Source organism: Sciurus carolinensis, chromosome 4 (assembly GCF_902686445.1).
Source record: "Sciurus carolinensis chromosome 4, mSciCar1.2, whole genome shotgun sequence".
Taxonomy (NCBI): Eukaryota; Metazoa; Chordata; class Mammalia; order Rodentia; family Sciuridae; genus Sciurus; species Sciurus carolinensis.
Genome location: NC_062216.1, coordinates 152431269 through 152452003, shown reverse-complemented (window position 1 = coordinate 152452003; position 20735 = coordinate 152431269). Strand labels below are relative to the sequence as shown.

The following is a 20735-nucleotide window of genomic DNA, read 5'->3' as shown; positions in this document are numbered from 1 at the left end:
CATTTTCTATATGATTATCTTTCTGATAGTAAAATCATGTTTAAAAATAAGAAGTAATGGGCATATCTGTGCAGAAAATGAATACCTTCCACCAAACTCATTTCTAATTACATGCTATTTCTTTTCCCTCCACCATCACCAATGGCATGGACTTCATCTGACCATTCGGAACAGGAAAGTCCCGCAAGAAGCCCACCCTCAACCCCGAGCCTAGGAAATCATCCTTGACAAAGTACAGTACATACTTGATTAACTCTCTTGGAAACTGTGAATTGTTCTTGAAAATAACTTTTTAATCTTCCCCCAACATGGAGACCATGTATGAAGTATTTATCGAGTGACCTGGGGCCCCAGCGATAAATAAAAGACAATCTCTGCCCTCGAAGAGTTACCCCCGAAGGAGGAGGACAGACAAGAGCTTGGTTGTCACTCACAGTGCATGCGACAGTGTCACTGGAAGGGGAGGCACAGTGCCACAGGCCTGGCAAGGGAGGCTGGAGCCGAGGAGAGGGGAGGGGCAGGGGCAGCGAGGGCCCTCCAGAACTGGTGGCAGCTAAGCTGAGTGGGCACAAGGAGGAGGAGTCGATGGAGACACGTTGGGGGAGGGGAGGACTTTCTGGCCCAGGTGACAGAACGCCTGAGCCCTGGGGTGAAAGGCAGAGGGTCGAGGGATAGATGGGTATCACACCATGAGCAGTGGGTATTCCATCCTAAGGAGTCTGCCTTTATCCCAAGGGCCAGGAGCCACCGAGAGTTTAAAGCAAGAGTGTGGCACAGATCCAACCTGATTTGCATTTTAGAGAGGTGGATGTGGTGGTATTGTGGAGAATGAAATAGAGGTGGCAGGCCAGTTGGAAGCCTGTTGCCACGATTCGGGTAAGAGAAGACGAACACTCTAAGCCAGACAGTGGCAATGGGAATGAAGAAGGAAAGGCTGTGACAGCCTTCAGGAAGTGTCGACAGGACGCTGAAAGGAGTAAAGATTGAGGAAGTATGGACATTGGGAGCACGGGAAGAGCGGGCCTGAAGAGAGAGGGGAGGACTGTGATTTTTGGATGTGTTGATTTAGTTCCTTTCGGGACAGCCAGGCGGATATTGATGTCCAATTGGAGGACAGACGTGGAAGGCTAGAGCTCAAGAAAAAGAGACTGAGATGAGGGAGCTTTAGCAACAGCTGGATCCATGACAGAGAATGGGGTTCACCGAGAGGGGAAGACAGCTGAGGAGCAACAGACTTTGTTTATGTAGGAGAAGAACCCCGAAGGTCACCAGTTTCTGAGAAGCGAGAAGAGATTGATTAGAAAGTGGTGTTTCTGAACCCAGAAGAAAGGAGGGGTGGACAGTCTATGAGATGGTTTTGCAGAGGACGTTTCTCAAATAGTCATCTTACTACAGTGGACCTTCCTCTGCTTCCTCACGCCTTTGAGGCTCAAAGGACAGCTCCAGTGGGCATTTTGTCCCCTCAGACTCAGCGTGAGCCAAGCAAATCAGTAACCTCTTTCTTATCCCATCCTTAACCCGTTTTCTCTCTGTGTGTGCTGCCTCCTTTTTTCTAGACTACAGATGTCAAGTCATCTGTCTCCTCTGTTGGCCCCAGTGGCTCTTTCTGTTCTTGGTTCCAACGATTTCATTCCTACACGTGCCCTACTCACTTTCCCACCACCCCAGCTGCTGTCAGATGTTAACTACCTAGTTAGCTACCTAGACCACAGCCAACTGATCCTCTCCACAGTCCCTGCCGTTTTACTATTCCTGTTATTTTTCAATTTATTTTTCTTAAAGGATTTTTCCCCTTTCCAAGTCACATAATTATTTTTTAAGGATGTTCCTTGCTGCCCATCCCCCCAACCAGTAATCCTCACCCTGATCAAAAGGGATATATATATTTTGGCGGGGAGTTACTGGGGATAGAACCCAGGGGTGCTTAACTACTGAGTCACATCCCCAGTCCTTTTTATTTTTTAAAAAAATTTTTATTTGTTCTTTTTAGTGCTACATGACAGTAGAATGTATTTTGACATGTCATACATTCATGGAGTATAACTTCCCATTCTTGTGCTTGTACTTGATGTGGAGTTAGACTGATCATGTATTCACATATGAACATAGGAAAGTTATGTCCCATTCATTCTACTGTCTTTCCCATTCCCATCCCCCCCTTCTCCCACTTCCTTCTCCCCATCCAATCTGGTGAACCTCCACTCCTCCCTCCCCTGACTTATTGAGAGTCAGCATCTGCATATCAGAGACCATTTGGCCTTTGTTTTTTGGGAATTGGCTTGTTCCACTTAGCATGACAGTCCCCAGTTCCAACCATTTACTAGCAAATCCATGATTTCATTCTTTCTTGTGGCTGAGTAATATTTCATTGTGTATATATACCACTTATTTTTTATTTTGAGACAGGGTCTCACTAATTTGCTTAGGACTTTACTAAGTTGCTGAGGCTGGACTCGAACTTGTGATCCTCCTGCCTCAGCCTTCCAAGTCCCTGGGATTACAGGCATGTGCCACCACACCTGGTGGTCAGAAAATATTTTAAAAAGTAAAATCTGCTCTTAAAGCAGAGTGAAGGGATGGGTAAGGGAAGACAATACAGAATGAATTCTTTAAAAATCATGTTATGTGCATCTATAAATATACTATAGGGAATTTCGCCTTTAGGCATAAGTAAAAAGAACCAAATATAAATAAATAGATCGCCAAAGGAAATTTAGTAGAGGAAGAAGGACAGAGGAGAGGAGAGAGGACAGGAGAGGTGATGAGAGGGGAATCATGAGTTGAAATTGAATTCCATGCATGTATGAGCTTGTTGGGAGGAACCCACTACTATGTATAACTATAGAGCTCTAATTTTTTAAAAAAATCTGCTCTTAAAAAGACAGTTGTCTTTGGGCTATTCAAAACACTGTGATACAAGTTTTGTTTTGAGTACCAGAACACGCGTTTCAAAATTATATTTCTAAATCCTACGTTGATCCTATTTGATATGGACAGACTAGATCTGGCAATGTGGGTAGGTGGTCATGTGTTTCTTTTTTAAAAGTTACTTCATAGGGCTGTGGATATAGCTCAGTTGGTAGAGTGCTTGCTTTGCACGCACAGGGCCCTGGGTTCAATCCCAGCACCAAAAAAAATAGTTACTTCATAGATGCAACTCAAATAATTGGTACCATACCGTATGGCCCTTCCATGTGGCCCGCCTGCATTTGTGAGCCTGTCTGGGACTGAGTCCAGTGTTCTTTGCATACTCCTAGAATCCACTGATTCTTGCAATAAGCAGTTCCCTAAAAGGCCAAACAGGCTCTTGAAAAGAACTATGTTACAGTTAGGTTTCAAAGACAATTTAGAAATGAAAGTAAAGTCATTGACGGAAAATAGCTCAGAAATCAGACATGTTCTTTGTTTTTCTTTGGCAGCCGGCCTGACAGTATCAGCTCTGAAGACAGTCTGGAATTTTTTCTAGATGATGACATTGACTTTGATCTGGTAACACATTATGTTTCTTTATTTATGTGTTGTGTCTTGTGAAACATTATAGATGCCCATTTCTTCTTTAGAAATTAGAATTTTCTATTCCATATATTTTCTGGAAGAAAATATGATTTTGATACCATACTTCAATTGGCCATATAGTCTACCTTTGTCATCAGACCCTCTTTGAGAAATAAATGTGTATCAGAAGGTAATAATTTGGGGGGAGATCTATCATCTACAACTTTCCTGTGAAACTTTCTTTTTTGATCATTTAGTTTTTTTGGAGCTTGAGCTATACTGGGTAGCTGAACCACAAAATAAATAGGCCTTCACCAAAACACTTCTTTATTGCTTCAAAATTGATTTGAGCTTACCTCACCTAAAATAGAACCACAGAAATTCAAAAGGAATTAAAAACAAAAAAACACTATTCTTTGTAATATGTAACACAACTTACCTGTCATCCTTTTTTGGTGGGGAGGACAGGGGATTGAACCCAGGGGTGCACTTAACTCCTGAGCCACATCCCTAGCCCTTTTTATTTTTTATTTTGAGACAGGGTTTCCCTAAGTTGCTTAGGGCCTCACTAAGTGGCTGAAGCTGACTTTGAACCTGCAATCCTCCATCCTTTTTAAAAATTGTGTCAAAAAAACACATTACATAAAATTTACCATCTTGACCACTTTAAAGTGCACAGTACAGAAGTGTTAGCTGTATGCACATTGTGCAGCAAATCTCTAGAACTTTTTCATCTTGCGGAACTGAAACTCCAAACCCATTGAACACCTCCCTTTCTACTCTCCCCCAACCCCTGGCAACCACCATTCTTTCTGAGAGATTGGCTACTTTAGATACCTCATGTAAGTGGAATCATATAGTGTTTGGCAACTGGCCTATTTCACTTAGCATAATGTCCTCAAGATTCATCCACAATGTAGTGTAGGACAGGTTTTCCCTCTTTTGGCTGAATAATATTCCATTGTATGTGTATACATTTCCTTTGTCTATTCATCCATCCATGGGCATTTAGGTTGCTTCCACCTCTTAGCTGTTGTAAATAATGATGAACGTGGGTATGCAGATGACCAAGTCATTTGTGCAAAAAAAAAAAAAGTTTGCTTAAATTAATACTTATTCTTAAAAATTTAGAAAATATAAAACAATTACAATGTAGGGAGAAAGTAGCCTTCACTTAGCCTTCCATTTGCTCTCTTCTCTTTCTTCTCCCCTGCCTTGCCTTTGCCTCCTCTTCTACTATATCCCTTCATCTTTTTTTCCTTGACTGGCTTCCTCTCTCCCTTTCCCTAACGGCTCTCATCTCCCCTCAATACCCAAACATCCTCTTCGTGAGATCCAGCTCTCCCTTAGAAATACATGAGGTACCTACTGTTCTCTACCCATGTCTCCCTCGCAATCAGAACAGTTGCTATCGATTGGATCTTGACTGTCCCCTACAGCTTTGTACAGAGGACTTGATCCCTGGCCTTTGGAGCAGCAGGATGTGGTGGAACCTTCAAGAGGTGGGGCTGGGGAAGGAAGTTAGGCCACATTTGTGAGTGAATTCTGTTGTTTGTTGTTGATTGGTTAGGAGCCAGAGCTTTATTTCAAGGAACCAGAAGAGTTACTTCAAGTTCTCACAGAGCTAGAAGAGCAGAATCTTACTTTGGTCCAATATTCCCAAGATGTAGATGAAAATCTTGAAGATGTAAACAAAAGAGAAAAAGTTATACGGGATAAGATGTAAGTCATTCAAAACGAGTTGATTTATCCTGTTAAAATTTCTGACCAGAGGCTTCATGCTGGCCCTTCCTCGCGGTCTCTTTGGATTCAGGCTGGATTGTTAATAGTAGTTCACATCGTGGGCATAAAAAGCAGAGGTTGTATTTACACAGAATAGGTTAGCATTAGCAAAATTTTGTCCCTACTTCCTTTCACTTGTCAAAATATTTTCCCAGCTAATAATAAAAATAGTTTAAGACACCAAAAACAATTAGAATGGTACCTGCTGCCTTAATTTTTGCACAGTATAGTTTTCACCCTATCATCTGGCCAGCTATCATTTCGAAACTTAATCAAATCATGCTTTGGATGCTAATCAATACATTTTCCTCAGCTGTGATTCAACATCATAATTTTCTGTGATTTAATAGACTATCACTTCATAATGTACATTATCAATACATCAGGGCTTGTTCTAGAGGGATTTTATTTATTTATTTATTTTAGAATTTCTATTTATTTTTTGAAATATTTTTTTAGTTGACAATGCACCTTTGTTTTATTTATTTATATGTGGTGCTGAGAATCGAAATCCAGTTCCTCGCCAGTGCTAGGAAAGCAATCTGCCACTGAGCCACAACCGAGCCCTATTTTTTTTTTATTTGTTCTAATTAGTTATACATGACAGCAGAATGCATTTCGATTAGTTGTACACAAATGGATCTAGAGGGATTTATGTCAGGGGAAGATAGCTGTAATAACTCACAAAATTCTTTCCTACTCTAAAATTTTATATTATTACAGTTTTGATAAAGAGTTTCAAGTCAGAGAGAATAGATCTTTCTATCTACCCATTATAAAAATGTGCAGAACCTTCTTGGAACGCTTTTCTGGGCCTGAAGATGGTAATCTTTTTAAACAATAGGTCACACTGCATTTAACTTCAGAACAAATGCATTCGTTCAGAAGTAAGATCCTAAGAACCAGGGGAGCCGGGAGTTGCTCTCCCCACGTCTCCCGGTCTCCCCGTGGTGCTGAAGGTCTCAGGTTTGAAGACACTTGGAAAGCAGGTCACACCACAGTTTGGGCTCTGCTGCCCTCTTTTGTAGTACCAGAGGAAAACCACAAAGATAAGGGAGGCAAAGAAAATGCCTAGATTCTGAAAGCAGCATTGGGGCATTTCTTCTCCTCGTTGAACCTTGCTGGGTAAACTCAGCAAGGTCTTCAAGCATGGACTCCCATTTGGCTTGCTAAGCACAGGATGATGATTAAAAAAAAGAAAGTGTCAAAGCCCCTGATGGTTTTCTCACAAACCACAAGTTACAGACCAGGGTCTCTTTCTTCTTTTGCAATAGAAATAGCAACATCGATTTCCTGGTGGAGCACAAGGAAATGCTTAGGGCTAACTGTGTAAGAGAAGAGGAAAAAGCGGCAGAATTGGAACTGAGGTCCAGGCTCTTTAGTTTTGGAGAATTTAATTCGGAACATCAGGTAATTGTTCTTAGACTATGGGAATTTTATTCTGTAATCATCTTGCCAGCATGCCAATTTACTAGGTAGGAATCATTCCAAGTGGCATTGAATTTCACTTAAAATGTTGCTCTAATAAAATGATATCAAAGGTTTCCCCTATAGATACATTTCTTTAAGTCAGACAATTTACATAACAAAGTAGTTCACTGCCTGTGATCATTTTGGTGGCAATTCAAGGAGCAAGTGTATCTAATAGAGAAAGCAGTGAATCAACACTGAATGGGAAATTTGCTCAACACTGAGCCTGTACCAGAATTCAGATAAGCTCATTATCACAGCACTTGTGACTCAGACTGGTACACTTATTTATTGACAAGTTCATCTCTCCTAACTGGCTGCACATTCCTCAATCAAGGATTATCTTCTTCTTAGCTCAGTTTAGTGTCCCCATAAAGTCTGTCTTCCATAAATGTTTGTTGAATGAATGATTAGGTTAGTTTTTGAACCCATAACAAATTCCATCTAACATGGGTTTCCTCGTAAAAATCTGAAGTGAAATTTTAAAAAGTCAAAGCTAACATGCAGGGCTGATGTCATGTCTATGGCTATGATTTGATTTTTCAGACAGGTAGAATTGGGGAAACTGCATCAGAAATAGGTGACTATCCTTCCCTCCCTACAGGTGGGCAGGGTTACGGAAAGCAAAAACTGTTTAGGGCTCCTTTACACACACATTCCAGAAGGTGTTACAACATCCTGAGCTAAGGAGTTAGCAGGGGATGGGGTCATCACTGCCAGAGGAAGAGATGTAATGGTGGCCACCTTCTGGTTCCTCAATGTTTTTCATTAGCCATTTTTCATGATGGTAAAATAAACACAGAATCTACCATTTAACCATTTTAAGTGTGAGCATCAATGGCACTAGGTATATCCTCTGTTGTGTAGCTATCACCACATTTCCAGAATTTTTTCATCATTTCAGTATAAAATTCAACATATTAACCATTTTAAAATGTACAGTTCGGTAGTGTTCAGCACATCCTGTCTTGCAACCAATCTCCAGAACTCTTTCATCTTGCAAAAGTGAAACGCTATCCCCCCTAACCACCAACTTCCCAATCCTCCCCCGCAGCCCCTAGCAATACCATTCTACTTTGTCTCCCTAAATATGACATTTTTAGGGAGCTCATAAAGTGCGAATGTACAATATTTGTCCTTTGGTGCGAGCTTATTTCACATAGTGCGATGATCTCTAGGTTCATTCATTACAGAATTACATTTCCTTTTAGTCTGAAAAATAATCCATGGTATCTATGCATTTTGTTTACCTGTTCATCTTTTGAGGGACACCTGGGTCATTTCCACTCTTCAACTCTTTAATTCTAAAGCCAAGTGTCTTGCAAAAGAGTCTGATAAATATGTGGTATCTACCCCACCCCCACTACAAGGCAACACCTTTCATCCAACTTGAAGAAAACTAAGAAAAAAGAGGCATTTTCAATACTGGACACCGAGGTGACCAGATCCCAAGAACGAGGAGGGAGAATTGAACTGAAAATTACTTTTTAAGAGTATCCATAACATTTTGGTCACAAGTGTAATGTCAAATTTTAGAAGTGTGGGGTGGGGAAGAGGAAGGCAGAACAGGAAAGTTAAAAGGAAAATTCCTTCCTTAGAATTCTCCTGCTTCCCCAACCCCATTCTTTCAGATCTCAAAATGTACAAAACACAATCCTTTATAAGTAAATATAATAGCACTTAATTTTTTTAAAATTGTTTTTCCAGTTGGGTGTCCTGGCACACGCCTGTAATCCCAGCTATTCAGGAGCCTGAGGCGGGAGGATCACAAGTTTTAGGCCAGCCTGGGCAATTTTGACCCTAAGCAACTGAGTGAGACCATGTCTCAAAATAAAAATAAAAAGGGTGAGGTTGTAGCTCAGTGGTAAAGTGCTTGCCTAGTACGTGCAAGGCACTGGGTTCAATCCCCAGTACCACAAAAATAAACCAAGTTTCTTTCCAGTTGAAGCCGATAGAAGCGACACACCTAATTTTGATATTCAAAAATTATAAGTTACTTTGGAACTGTAACTGTAAAATGAATGTTTTACTCTTTCAAAACTGTCACATTAACTGTGCTCAACCCACTAATATTTTTTCCTTGATTCAATTTTTTTAAATAAAAATGTAAGTACAACATAACATTTAAAAGTGCATAAATTATTAGTGTGCCTCTCAAGGAATTTTTTCTCAAAGTGAGCACACGTGCACACCACCCCCTAGACGAGGGAACAGACTGTTGCCAGCCCCCCTCAGAAACCTTCCTCATCCCCTTTCTGCCAGCCTTCAAGTGACTGCTTCCCTAACTACTGTAACCATCCATTAACTTCCCTGTTTTTGAACTTTCTAGAAGTGGAATCGTCTGCCTTCTTTCGCCATTATGTGTGAGATTCATCCATTCTGGGTAGCAGTTGTTTTTCATTCAACATGAAATGCAACATAAGCTACCCATTGTTCAATCTACAGAGTGTGTTCTTGCTTGTTTTATTCTTTTGTACAAGCAGCTGGGGAAGTTCAAAGCAGAGCAGAATGTGACAGGCCAGTCGGATCCGGTGATTCCTCCCAAAACCTTGTTCTGGACATATCCCATCCACTGTTGGAAGGCAGAACCCTGCCTACCTCCCTCCTGAAGCCTGAGCAGCTCCTGCCCCCAAGCCCCGAGTCCTCCTCCTAGGAACTCTGGGCCGGGCCTGCCATCTGGTGGCGGTTGCAGGAATCTGGCTTACATGTCATTTTGTCACCAGTTGGCCTTTCTGGCTTGTACTCTTTTGCCCTTTTGCTCTGTTGAGCCAAGCCCTTGATCTCTTTTTCACACATAACTTATCTTCCTTAATCTCGGTCCTTTTTTCTTAATGCTGTTCTCGTTATTTTAAGAATTTTTTTCTTGTTTTTCTTTTTTCCTCAAATAGGAAAAGAAATTTCCTGTTTGATAAGGGAACTTTAAAAAACAAAACCAAGAGATACCCTGAAAAGTCACTGTCCGTCTGTTTTTAAGTTTGATCTGTGTTGTAGATCTCATTTAGAAATGTCCATCAACCAATATTCTCATATTAAAGTTGCTTTTTTTCAGAACAAGTATTCAATATATATTTTAAAGTACCATGTATTTTTGTTTTAATGATGTATATTGCAAGAATGTTTTTTCATATGCAGTGGCTAGTATTTCAGTGCTGATAGGCTATTTTTTTTCCTTTTATATTTTTCTGTATGTCTCCAAGGTTTCTAAATGGAATGTCCTGTTGCATAAACAGGAAACATTACTTTAGGGAGAGGAGAAAGGGAGCTTTATGGCAAACAGAACTTTTTTGTTTCTTTATATTTTGTATTTCTCTGAGTTTTCTAAAAGGATCATTTTAAATATAAAGAAGTATTTAGAGAGGAAGAAAAGGGAGCTTTCTGGTCAACAGGACCATCGGTGGACTAACTGAACTAGGAGGTGGGAGACGTCAATGCTAGTGGCTGTGCAGGGAGCTTGTGGTTCCAGTGGGGGTTTTTCAGGGCTCTAGGAGCCACCTCTGTCTTGAGTGTATCATTTGCTTTTGGCTTTATGGTGATTTTCACTTTCTTGAGCACAGGTGAGATTTGGGGCAGGGAGGTACCTGGAGAGCGGTTTACCTTGCCCAGCGGTTTCCTGAGGTCCTCTTAGCTGTGAATTCCAGGTTAGTGGTGGAGAAAGAGGACAATTATCTTATGGTCCCCAAACCAACAGTTAAAACGATGCAGTGGTCAGGTACAGGGATCAGCAGGGTTTGGCCCAAGCTTCCCTTTGGACTGGAATATGGCATTAGCTTCCCAATGGTGAGCAGAAATGAACCTCCTAATAGGGCTCTCATAGGTCAGCAGCCTGGAAAATCTGTTTGCTTGCAAACACCGTTCTCTGAGAGAATGCATTGGCTTATTCTGCAAACATTAAGTGTATAGTGATGTGCACGGTGCTGTTTTAGACACAAGTAAAGCATAAGAAGTCGCTCCTGCCCTTGAGGTGCTTGCAGTCTCTACAGAATGGGGAGATCCTGCATATAGGCAAATAAAGTGACATATAGTATGATTATAGTTTTAGCAATTATAATAGAATGATAGAATAAAAAAGGTATGTGGCAAACTGGATTGATAATTACTTTTTATACCTAAGTATATTTTGAGAAAATAATCCAAGGTGTTGCTATAATGATCTGACTATATATTGTGATATAAATATCCCTGCTGCATTTTTTCACTGATCTGGGTCATATTAACATTTTTCTTTAAAAAAGAAACATTTAGGGGCTGGGGTGTGTAGCTCAGTGGTAGAGCATACCTGTTTAGTACCCAGCACCAATAAAGAATAAAGATAACAAGAAAAAACCACATACTGGTATAGGAAGGATTTTTCATTGTAACATAGTAAGATGGAATTTGACTTTTATCTAATGAGCAACCAAATAGTGATGTGATGTTTCCTGCTTTCTTTTCAATCTCAGGAAAAACTGATAGATTCACTTAGTAAAAAAATTAATCAAGTGTATAGAGTCTGCATTGGAGATGCGGAGGTTGGCAGCCTGAACGCAGTTCAAAAGCTGGTCAAAGTAGAGTCTCGCCTGGTGGAACTGAGTGACCTCATCGAATCTATCCCCAAAGAAAGTGTGGATGCAATTGAGAGGATGAAACAGAAGGAGCGGCGGCAAAAGTATAGTGACTGCCTTTTAAGTATACTATATGACTCAGCTTTTGCTTGGATCCCACATTGGGCAAATCTCAGATGCCAAGGGCTGCCATACAGAGATGCACCGGAGGGGTTGAATCCAACCCTACCCACCTCACAGAACTATTATTGAGTGTGGGAGACACTTACATCACATATTCTTAGGAAATAAATGTTCTTATTGCCAGTGGTAATGAGCACTGTGAAATAAAGGAGCCCAAGGAACTGTTCACCAAGGGCAACTGACCTAGTTTGGGATAGGCAAGTGAGTCTTTGCAGCATGAAAACATGAATCTTCAGGATGCACTGCATATTTCTGAAGAGCTATCATGTGGAAGAACTGCACAAGGCACAGAATTAAGAGCCTTTCATTGGAAAACTACAGGGAGATAATCTAAGAAAGAAATGCTAGAAAAAGTCAGAGCCAGCCACACAAGTAGGGTTTCCTCAGTGCCAGCACTTACCCAGCACTACACAGTAACTCATTTATTCCTCAAAACAACCTCATGAGGCCTGTCCCTGAAACCCAATCCCACACCCAACTGGGGCCTTTCAGGAAAACACACTTATTTACAAATTTCTGCACCAAGTTAAGTAAGGATTTTTAAGTACATGCTGTTTGATTATTATTATTATTATTATAACACGATTGCCTGCATAAGGTGGCATGTAGGAATGTTTACAAGTGGGATAGTGTTCATGTAGCAAAAACACGTTGGGAGGCAGAATGGTACTACAGTTCCAAGCATGGCCATGAAGCCTGGCTGCTGGGCTTAGTTTAGACTCAATTGTTTACAACTTTGTGATGTTAGGCAGGCAGCAAAACCTGTTTAGTTTATCTGTCAAGTGGCAGTAATAATCATACTTATGGGGTTGACATGAGAATAATTCATATAAAAGCAGCAAACATGCTTGGCACATAGTAGGCTGTCTAATATAGCCATTAATATTAGATATTTTGTCACTGTTTACTTCATTACTAATGTATGGGGAATATTTCTTCATATAAAAATGAAGTCTAGAATACATTAAGGTGAACCTAATGGGGTCTTACTGAATATAAAGCAAACGTGAAAATATAAATGGAGGATCACTTTCTGTAAGGTGACCTCACTATACATGTTTTCTACAGTAGCAAATGTGTTCTCTTTAAAGTGCAATTACAACTTATTTGCAGCAGTAATACACAAATCAAATTTCTATTATTTTCATTTGTATTAATGATTTTACTTGATTTTTTCCCATGGTTTCAATGTACCCAACTTAACACCCAATTGTATTAAAAAATGTTCTGTATATCAAATATATATACAGATATACCAGTATATCATCTTACATTTATGATATAATCATACAGGTTCATAAAGCAACTATCACTTGGCACCTATTCTGCACCAAGCTGTGCACCAGGATATTTGAATAAGTTATCTTTTTCCTCACAAAAACCCTAAGAATAAGAGAAATAGATTTATTGATCTTATATCAAGAATATCATTCAAGAACATTAATTGGAAAACACATTTTCATGGTAATACACTGAAGTATACACTTGTAATTTGTAGATTCTTCTCTATTTTATACATAAGTAAGGTTTTAAAAGCGGGCGGACAAGGGATAACTGGAAGTTATTGTAAGTGGCTATGGTACAGAAAGTGCTGCAATAATAGCGGAGTGCTGAGAACGCCTGGCTTTGTTTTAGACCAAGGTCTCGGTAGTTTTCACTTGTTCCAAAATGAGAAAATGGAATTTCTTCCCATTTCTAAGTAGGAGTTCTTCTTGAGATCTACCTGAACATTCAAAACCCATTGTTATGGGAATCTACTTAGACAATTCATTACCAAATAGTAATTATATTATCTTTACATTCCGTGGATTTTAGAATAATTTATATAAGAATGTTCTTTCCTTCTCGTGACAGGTTGCGTGAAGAAAAAATGAAAGAAAAACAAAAGTACCAAGAAGAAAGGCTAAAAGCTGCTCTGGAAAGAGCAGTAGCACAACCAAAGAAAAAGGTCTGTGTTCTGCTGTTAATAGGTCCAGCTGTATCAGTATGTGAATGTATTCTTTTAGAACAATTCAAATTTTCCCTAAACCTCTCCTGGTGGGAACATCTCCAAAAACCAGCAATAACACTGGTGTTTAAAAAGATAGTGCAACTTTCTGAATTTTTTGTTCAAAAAGCTTTCTAAATGATGGGCAAGAAAGCAGTCTCATCCAACCACAGAGGAAGCATGAAGTGCTATGGCAGTTACTGAGAAATGAAATGTTGGCCTCCAACATGATGCTTTTCTAGGATGGCCATATTAGAACCACATGCTATTCAATGACTTTACCCACATCTCCTCACTTACCTATAAATCCTAATTGCTTTGATGTCTGCATTTTGTGAGTGTTTGCTATATAACTTTGCCCAACATGCTGAACATCCATTATGTTAAAAATCCCCTTTAACTATGATCTTTTAGCATTTTAAACCCACATTATTCCATGATATTTTTCCATATGAATCAAGTTTATATTGGCATTTTACATATTTCTGTAGAAAATGGTTATGCTAAAGAACATTAAGTAGTTTTTTTCTTTTTGTTTCAGCTGGGAAGACGACTTATCTATCGTTCAAACCCTCCATCTGGTAACAAACATGATCTTATTTTAGTCAATGATCCAAGAACAAAATCACTGGAAGAAGAATATTTTTTTAGTTGAATAGGAGCAGTTTAAGACATTTTATTACCAGAATGTTTTACATAAATTTTATAGATTTTGGCTTTCATTAATGGCAATATTCTGCCCCACAGTGTCCTAATTAATTTGAGGAAGATAGGCCCGTATTCTGCAAGCTATAGGATTGGGAATGAGTTTTTCTTGTTGTTTTTGAAGCTTTTTATTATTCATATTGTTTTATATAGTTAAACATTTATATTTAGTATGGAGTTGTCTCAGTTGAGGATATATATCCCAAATTAGATGAATTATGATTAAAGGGTAATAATGGCTTGTTTCTGACAACATGAAAATTTAAATGATGCATTTTCTCAACATACCTTTAGGGAAGTACACAGTATAGTTATTACTTTGGAATATACATTTAACAATGTAAAACTAAAATAAATGAAAAGTTTTGAGGAGTTTAAAACTTAAAGAGAAATCTACTAGATTATGGTCTCAATATAACCATGAGACTGATTTTTGTTTCATATGAAGTTCTGTTCAGAAAACTTTATTCTCAAGTGAACAAAGCATATGCCTCCCACCTAAATGTCAGTTAATGATTTCTGTTGTGCCCTATCTCCAGTCATTTTAACTTTCAGATGATGTTTCAATTTCAACTATGATATGTGCATTATTTAGCTTATACTGATAGTTACCATTATTTTACTAAATAAGAGTGTATATTAAGAAAATGTTTAGCTTTACACATTAAGTGGCTCAAAACTTTGCTTTAAAAAGGTCTGTTAATATATAATAACAAGGGCTGAAATTTACTTTCATAAAAATTTCTTAAGTATATAAATAACTATCCCTTACAGAAAAAAAATTATTGGGCTTACAGAGGAAAAGCAACTTGAATATAAAGTCAGGTGGCTTTTAAAGCATTAGTTCTGTGAATCAACTTTCAACTGTTTCAACATTTGAGCTTTGCATGTAAATATCTGCATATGAATAGTTCACAAATCAAACTGAAAAACAAAAACAAGTCTTTATTGTCTAGAAATATATATAAAAAAAATCCCCATGAAAGGTGCTATTCTCTCATCTCCCCATCTTCTTCCTCTTCTTCAACACCTCTGATATAAAGGACATTATTACACCTGTAAATAGAAACAGCCATTTTGTTGTTTCAACCAAAAACCATATGATCTGAATTACTATTGCTAGATTTTTTCATTATGAAAATATTGCATGCTAAATTTACATCATATGATTTGTGCTTTTTTAAAAGAAATGTTTCACATGATTTGTTTTTTAAAAAGCTTGCTTAATTATGGTCTTATATATACATATATATTTTTTTACCATGTGTTTGTCATAATGACATTTTCATAAAATAATTACTAGAATTTGGAGGCTTGCTAGTACTAGAAAATGAGTACACCAAAAATCTTTAGCAACCAGACTCAACTAAATTTCAAAACTAAGCTCCTGTAATAAGGTCAATGAAAAAGGTTATATCTAAGAGCCAGAAAATGTGATATTTACACTAGAAAAAACTTAAGGATGAATAGCTCCAAAGTATTTAAACCTTACCTTTGACAAATGTTAACAATATCAAAGACTTCTGAAGTCTAGTTGTAGAATATTATGTTAAATTAATAGTGATTCAAACCACATAATTCAAATTGAGGTACTAATTCTAACACTCACCACTAACTCTTTACATATACTACTGCTGTTTATTACCTTATTAAAACTTCACCCAGATGTCCAGACAATGCTCCATCTATGTATTCTTCTGTATTTGCAAGCTTTAAATAAAAAGAAATATATTAGTTTAGTTGCATAGGAGAAAAATACTGTAACACACTTATAATACTGGTGAGAGAACTTATTAACTGAGACCTTTCTATGCCAACAACTCAAATTTACCTATAATTAGAAAATGGGCTTTCTATTACTATTGTACTTTTGGTTTCATATGAACATTCAATAAAATTAACATTCATGGATGTGGAACTAAAACGTAATAAAGCTTGTTTCAATGTAAGTTGTTAAATTCCCAAGTTATGTAGTATTTCTATTAAATATCAAGAGTGACCAAAGAAGGTAATCTCTAATTTATAAGTAAGTTTTAATTAAAAAGTTTTCAGAAAATTCAGTTCTAAAGTGGCAGACATTAATTTTTCTCAGAGTAATAACGTTACAAATTATATTGAGATATTCAAATGGGTGTACAAATGCTAAGGTTAATATAACCAAATCAAAGAACTGAGTTAAAAATTCTGAAAAAAATTTTATTTAGTAGTAAACAGGGAAAATCAAGTTGTTGAGATTAAACAGGAATGATCTTTGCAGCTATTTCTAATTTTAAATCAAAATTTTTAGATTTTTTTCTACATATAGTTATATACTTTACTTGTAATTAAAAAAAAAAAGAAAACATCACCACCAGGGCCAACTAAAGCTCACAAAAGGAATAAAGAAGGGAAATGGGCAAGGGAAAGAAAAACAGTTTTAAGAGAATGTGTGGTAAAGGATTTAAGACAAGTTAATGAGTTAATCCTACTGGCTAGATATTATTCCCTCTTGTAGAAAACAAAGTAACAAATAACCTCCTATACGCGCAAAATATGGACTTATTTGAACCAGAAAACAAAGTAACAAATAACTTCCTGTACTTGGAAAATATGGACTTATTTGAACCATGTGGTTGTAGAGACAGTTAGTTTATAAGTAACAGCTATCAAAAATAATTAAGAGCACCAGGGGTGGTGGCATATGCCTGTAATCCCAGTGGCTTGGGAGGCAGGAGGATCATGAGTTCAAAGCCAGTCTCAGCAAAAGTGAGGCACTAAAGAAACTCAGTGAGACCACGTTGATGTCAGCTTTTGAGTTTGTTCACTCACCAAAAATTTTGAGTACTCATTATTTTTCTGATATTGTGAATATAGCAATGAACAAAATAAAGTCCCTACCCTCAAAAGTTTTAGTGGTGAAAGATGACCATGTAATATAATGTGATATCAAGTATTATAGTCACTATGAAGAAAAAGTAGAAAAAGGGTGACAGAGCAGGCAATATTAGGATAGCCTCTCTAGGAAGTGAAATACGCCAAGACCAGAATTAGTGAGCAACTTAAGTGAGAGTATCTAGGAAAAGAGCATCCCAGTTTGAGTAAAGAGCAAATACAAATCCCCAAAAATAGGCGGTAAGGATGTGGATAAACTCAAACTCCTGTTAGCTGATGAGAATGTAAAACCATGCATGCAGCAGCTGTGGAAACAATATGTTAATTCCTCTTCTGGATGTGTACCCAAAAAATCAAAGACTTGAACGGATACTTGTACACCCAAGTTCACAGTAATATTGTTCAAAATAGCCAAAAGGTGGAACCATCGAGGTGTCCAACAAGAGGTCAGAGAATTAAAATGTGATATATCCATACAGTGGAATATTATTTAGTCATAAAAAAATGGACAGACCCTTAAAATATTACACTAAATGAAACAAGCCAAACAGAAAATGACAAATACATTTATCCCTTGGTAACTACAGAAATGGTTCCATAATCCACCCCCCACAGATCTCAGGATGCTTAAGTCCCATACATAAGTTTAGTATTTGCATAACCTATGCACATCCTCCATATATTCTGCATATCTTACATATACCTTGTCATCTCTAGATTATAATACCTCACATGATGTAAATGCTATGTAAATAGTTATTATACTCTATTGTTTGTGGAATAATAACAAGGAAAAATGTACATCATTAGTACAGACTCAATTTTCCCCCATTTTCAATCTGCAATTTGCTGAATCTGCAAACACAGATATGGAACCCACAGACACAGAGGGCAAATTAAATTGTACAATTCCGTTTATATGAGGTACAAAGACAACTTCATAAAGATAGTGGTTAGCAGGAGCTGGGGAGGGGGACAGAGGTATGGAGGGTTAATATTTAATGGGTACAGATGAAAAAGTTCTGGATACAGATAATGGTAATGGCTATGTAACAACGAATGTACTTAATGCCACTGGATTATACATTTGAAAATGATTAAAGTGACTTATTTTTTACTACAATTAGAACATTAATTACGAAGAAAAAAGCCTGGCTGAATCATTTATGGAAAATAATTTAACAGTTAAGTAGTCAGGTTATCAATTCCCCTGGTTGATCCACGTTTTCCACGAAAAAGTGCTTTTATTGATTTACTCCGGTGTTGTACCTTTACCACTTATTAAAAGATTGAAGAATTTCACTTCAACAATTTCTTTCGGAGCTAAGAGAAGTTTTGCTTCCTCCAGCAAAGTAGTGTTCTTCATTAATGGTTTTAGGAATCAAATGTCAAAGCACTTCTTTAATACTAAGAGTAAAATCTGTGGCTGAATTTTGATTTAATCCCATGCCTTTCGCCTAGTATATCACAGGCATTCTCCCTAACCTTTACTTTATTCTTGAGTTTTGCTTATGTTTGTCCATTTCAATGTATGTATTCTTACTAGTCATATCAAGCCTTTGAGAAATAAGGCAAATAAAATCAAATATAATTTTATGATCTTTATAACTTTAGCTTACCTGCATGTTCATATAGCCATCTACAGATACCAGATAGCCCTTGTATTCCATTCCCCACTTAAGTTTCACCATCACTGGCTTTCCTGTTAATCCATTGAGGAAAGGTTTGGGATTGAGGGGTAAACTCTGCAAAGCACCAAAAAAAAAAGGATTTAACTGATTGTTTTCCCTTAGCTCAGCTTCCATCATCTCCTCTACATATTATCAATATTTTATGGTATTCAGATGAAGCAAACTCTTGAATTACTATTGCTTTATTCCAGAATTTCATTTTTATTTGCTGAAAAACATCAGGAAAATTTAGATATCCAGTTAGCCAATTTCATCTTCAACTCATAAAATAAAAATATTCATTAGGTACTTAAGAAACAATGAATACCTGCATCATTCACTGTTCCAAGTTCTAAACGAACAAAGGTAAAAACAGTAAACACACAGAATCCCTGTTCTCTGGGGGAGTGGGGGGAGGTAGTATAAACAGACATAATTATATTACATAGGGCAATGTTAACATATACATAAATAAATCATATTACATATTGCAATACCATGCACGAGGGTACCAAACCAATTCAGGGATGAAAAGAAATGTAAAGGGTGCCTGTAAGAAGTAATGCCTCTAAAGAATGAGAAGTTATTCCCAGAGGGAAAAGGGGTTGTTCCAGACAAGGGAAGTCACCTCTGTAAAAGAAGGGAAGTCAAACAAGGTAATCTCAAGAGGACATAAGAAATAATAGCAGTATTGTCAGTGAGCATTCCAAATACAAGACTTCAGAAGGAAGCAAGAGGCAGATTGTGCTTGATAACCTTTCACTTTAATTCTGGGAGCTAATATGACTATCTTTAGTAGTGTTTCTTAATGCAGCCATTTCAAAGTTCACTTATTCTACAAACCACTAATATTCCCAGTGAATTCAGGCAGCAGTTCCCCCATCTACTACTCCATCATCTCAAAGGAACCATAAAACCTGGCTACTAAATCCCTCATGTTCAGCCTGATCTCAGAGGATCTGGGCAACAACCTCCTAAAGGGTCTCCAGTTTAATATTCATGAAGCCACTATTTTTAAAAAAGTATATATCAAACAATGTACCTCTGTTTAAAATGCTTTAATGATTTCCGAATGCACGTGGGGTGGAATCAAAACGCTTAGTATATGATCCAAGAGGTCCTTATAACCGTTACTCTTGTAAGCAGTTGTAACTTTCTGTCAGTCTAGTAACTGGCCAAGCTGGCATTCAGGCTGGAGCGCCTATGCTCCTGCCCCTGTGCTTGGTTCGCTCTTCCTCCTGCTATCCAGATTAAAGTCCACCTTCGAGGGAGGCCCCTCCTGACCAGCCCTCGAATGTACCAATACAACCACTCAAAACACTGTCAGCTTCCTTCTTAGCGCTTACTTTAATTGCAACGACATGTTTTTGTTACTGACTAATGTCTACCTCCCACATCCGACTGGGCTAATCTAAAGTATGGTCGCATCAGTATGTGTCTTCCAAACTCCTGGCGCCTAAAAACAATACCTGGCAGGTAGTGTGCGCTCAATAAATACTTGCTTGATGAATAAATGACTGTTGTAAAGTCTGGGCTTTGTGTCCAGAGGGTCACAGAATAGGAGTTCCAATATCAAGGAATAAAAGCGGATTCCGGAGTGCTGCAGGTGAGACGTGAAAACCCGCTCACTTTTACCCCGACCCTGTAATCCTAACCAGCCAGCATAGCTCAGGCCGGGATGCAAAGGTGCAGAAGGCTGCAGGGGATCTCGTCGGGGAAGGGCATCGGGAGCAGCGCGCGCATCTGCACCCCCGAGCCGGGAGAAAGGGCGGGCGACCCGGTGCGCGGCGCCTCACGCGGATGAATGGGAAACGCGCGAAGCAACCACCAGGCCCGGCGAGGCTGATCGCCCTCCCTCTCCCCCTCTTGGGCAGTTCCCTTTCTCCTTACCATCGCGAATAGGGCGAACGCTGCTGGCTACTCGCCGCCGACCCAGCTGTAGCCTGTCCCTCGTGACTGGAGCAGCTACCCGAGGGCCCGAACCGCTGCGCTTCAGGAGAAATGGCCGCCAAATAGCACCGTAACCTTTCA

The 20735-nt window shown here is 38.4% G+C and overlaps 2 protein-coding genes across 3 annotated transcripts in view; one reads left to right on the top strand and one right to left on the bottom strand.

The window, feature by feature from the left end:
• The window catches only part of Ccdc38 (coiled-coil domain containing 38), a 27748-nt gene extending 11621 nt beyond the window's left edge, over positions 1–16127 (top strand). For both annotated transcript variants that reach the window (XM_047551709.1, XM_047551710.1), the window contains 7 exons: positions 175–232; positions 3420–3489; positions 5066–5217; positions 6552–6687; positions 11187–11392; positions 13326–13419; positions 14000–16127. In XM_047551709.1, coding sequence (XP_047407665.1) covers positions 175–232; positions 3420–3489; positions 5066–5217; positions 6552–6687; positions 11187–11392; positions 13326–13419; positions 14000–14113 — 830 coding nt within the window. In that variant the 3' untranslated portion in view covers positions 14114–16127. The remainder of the gene's footprint in view (positions 1–174; positions 233–3419; positions 3490–5065; positions 5218–6551; positions 6688–11186; positions 11393–13325; positions 13420–13999) is intronic.
• Snrpf (small nuclear ribonucleoprotein polypeptide F) lies at positions 15089–20735 on the bottom strand. The gene is made up of 4 exons (XM_047551712.1): positions 20595–20735; positions 18654–18779; positions 15809–15873; positions 15089–15219 (listed from the first exon to the last, which is right to left on the bottom strand). Exons 1-4 carry the CDS (start codon positions 20595–20597, stop codon positions 15153–15155), a joined length of 261 nt encoding a protein of 86 aa, XP_047407668.1. The 5' UTR covers positions 20598–20735; the 3' UTR covers positions 15089–15152.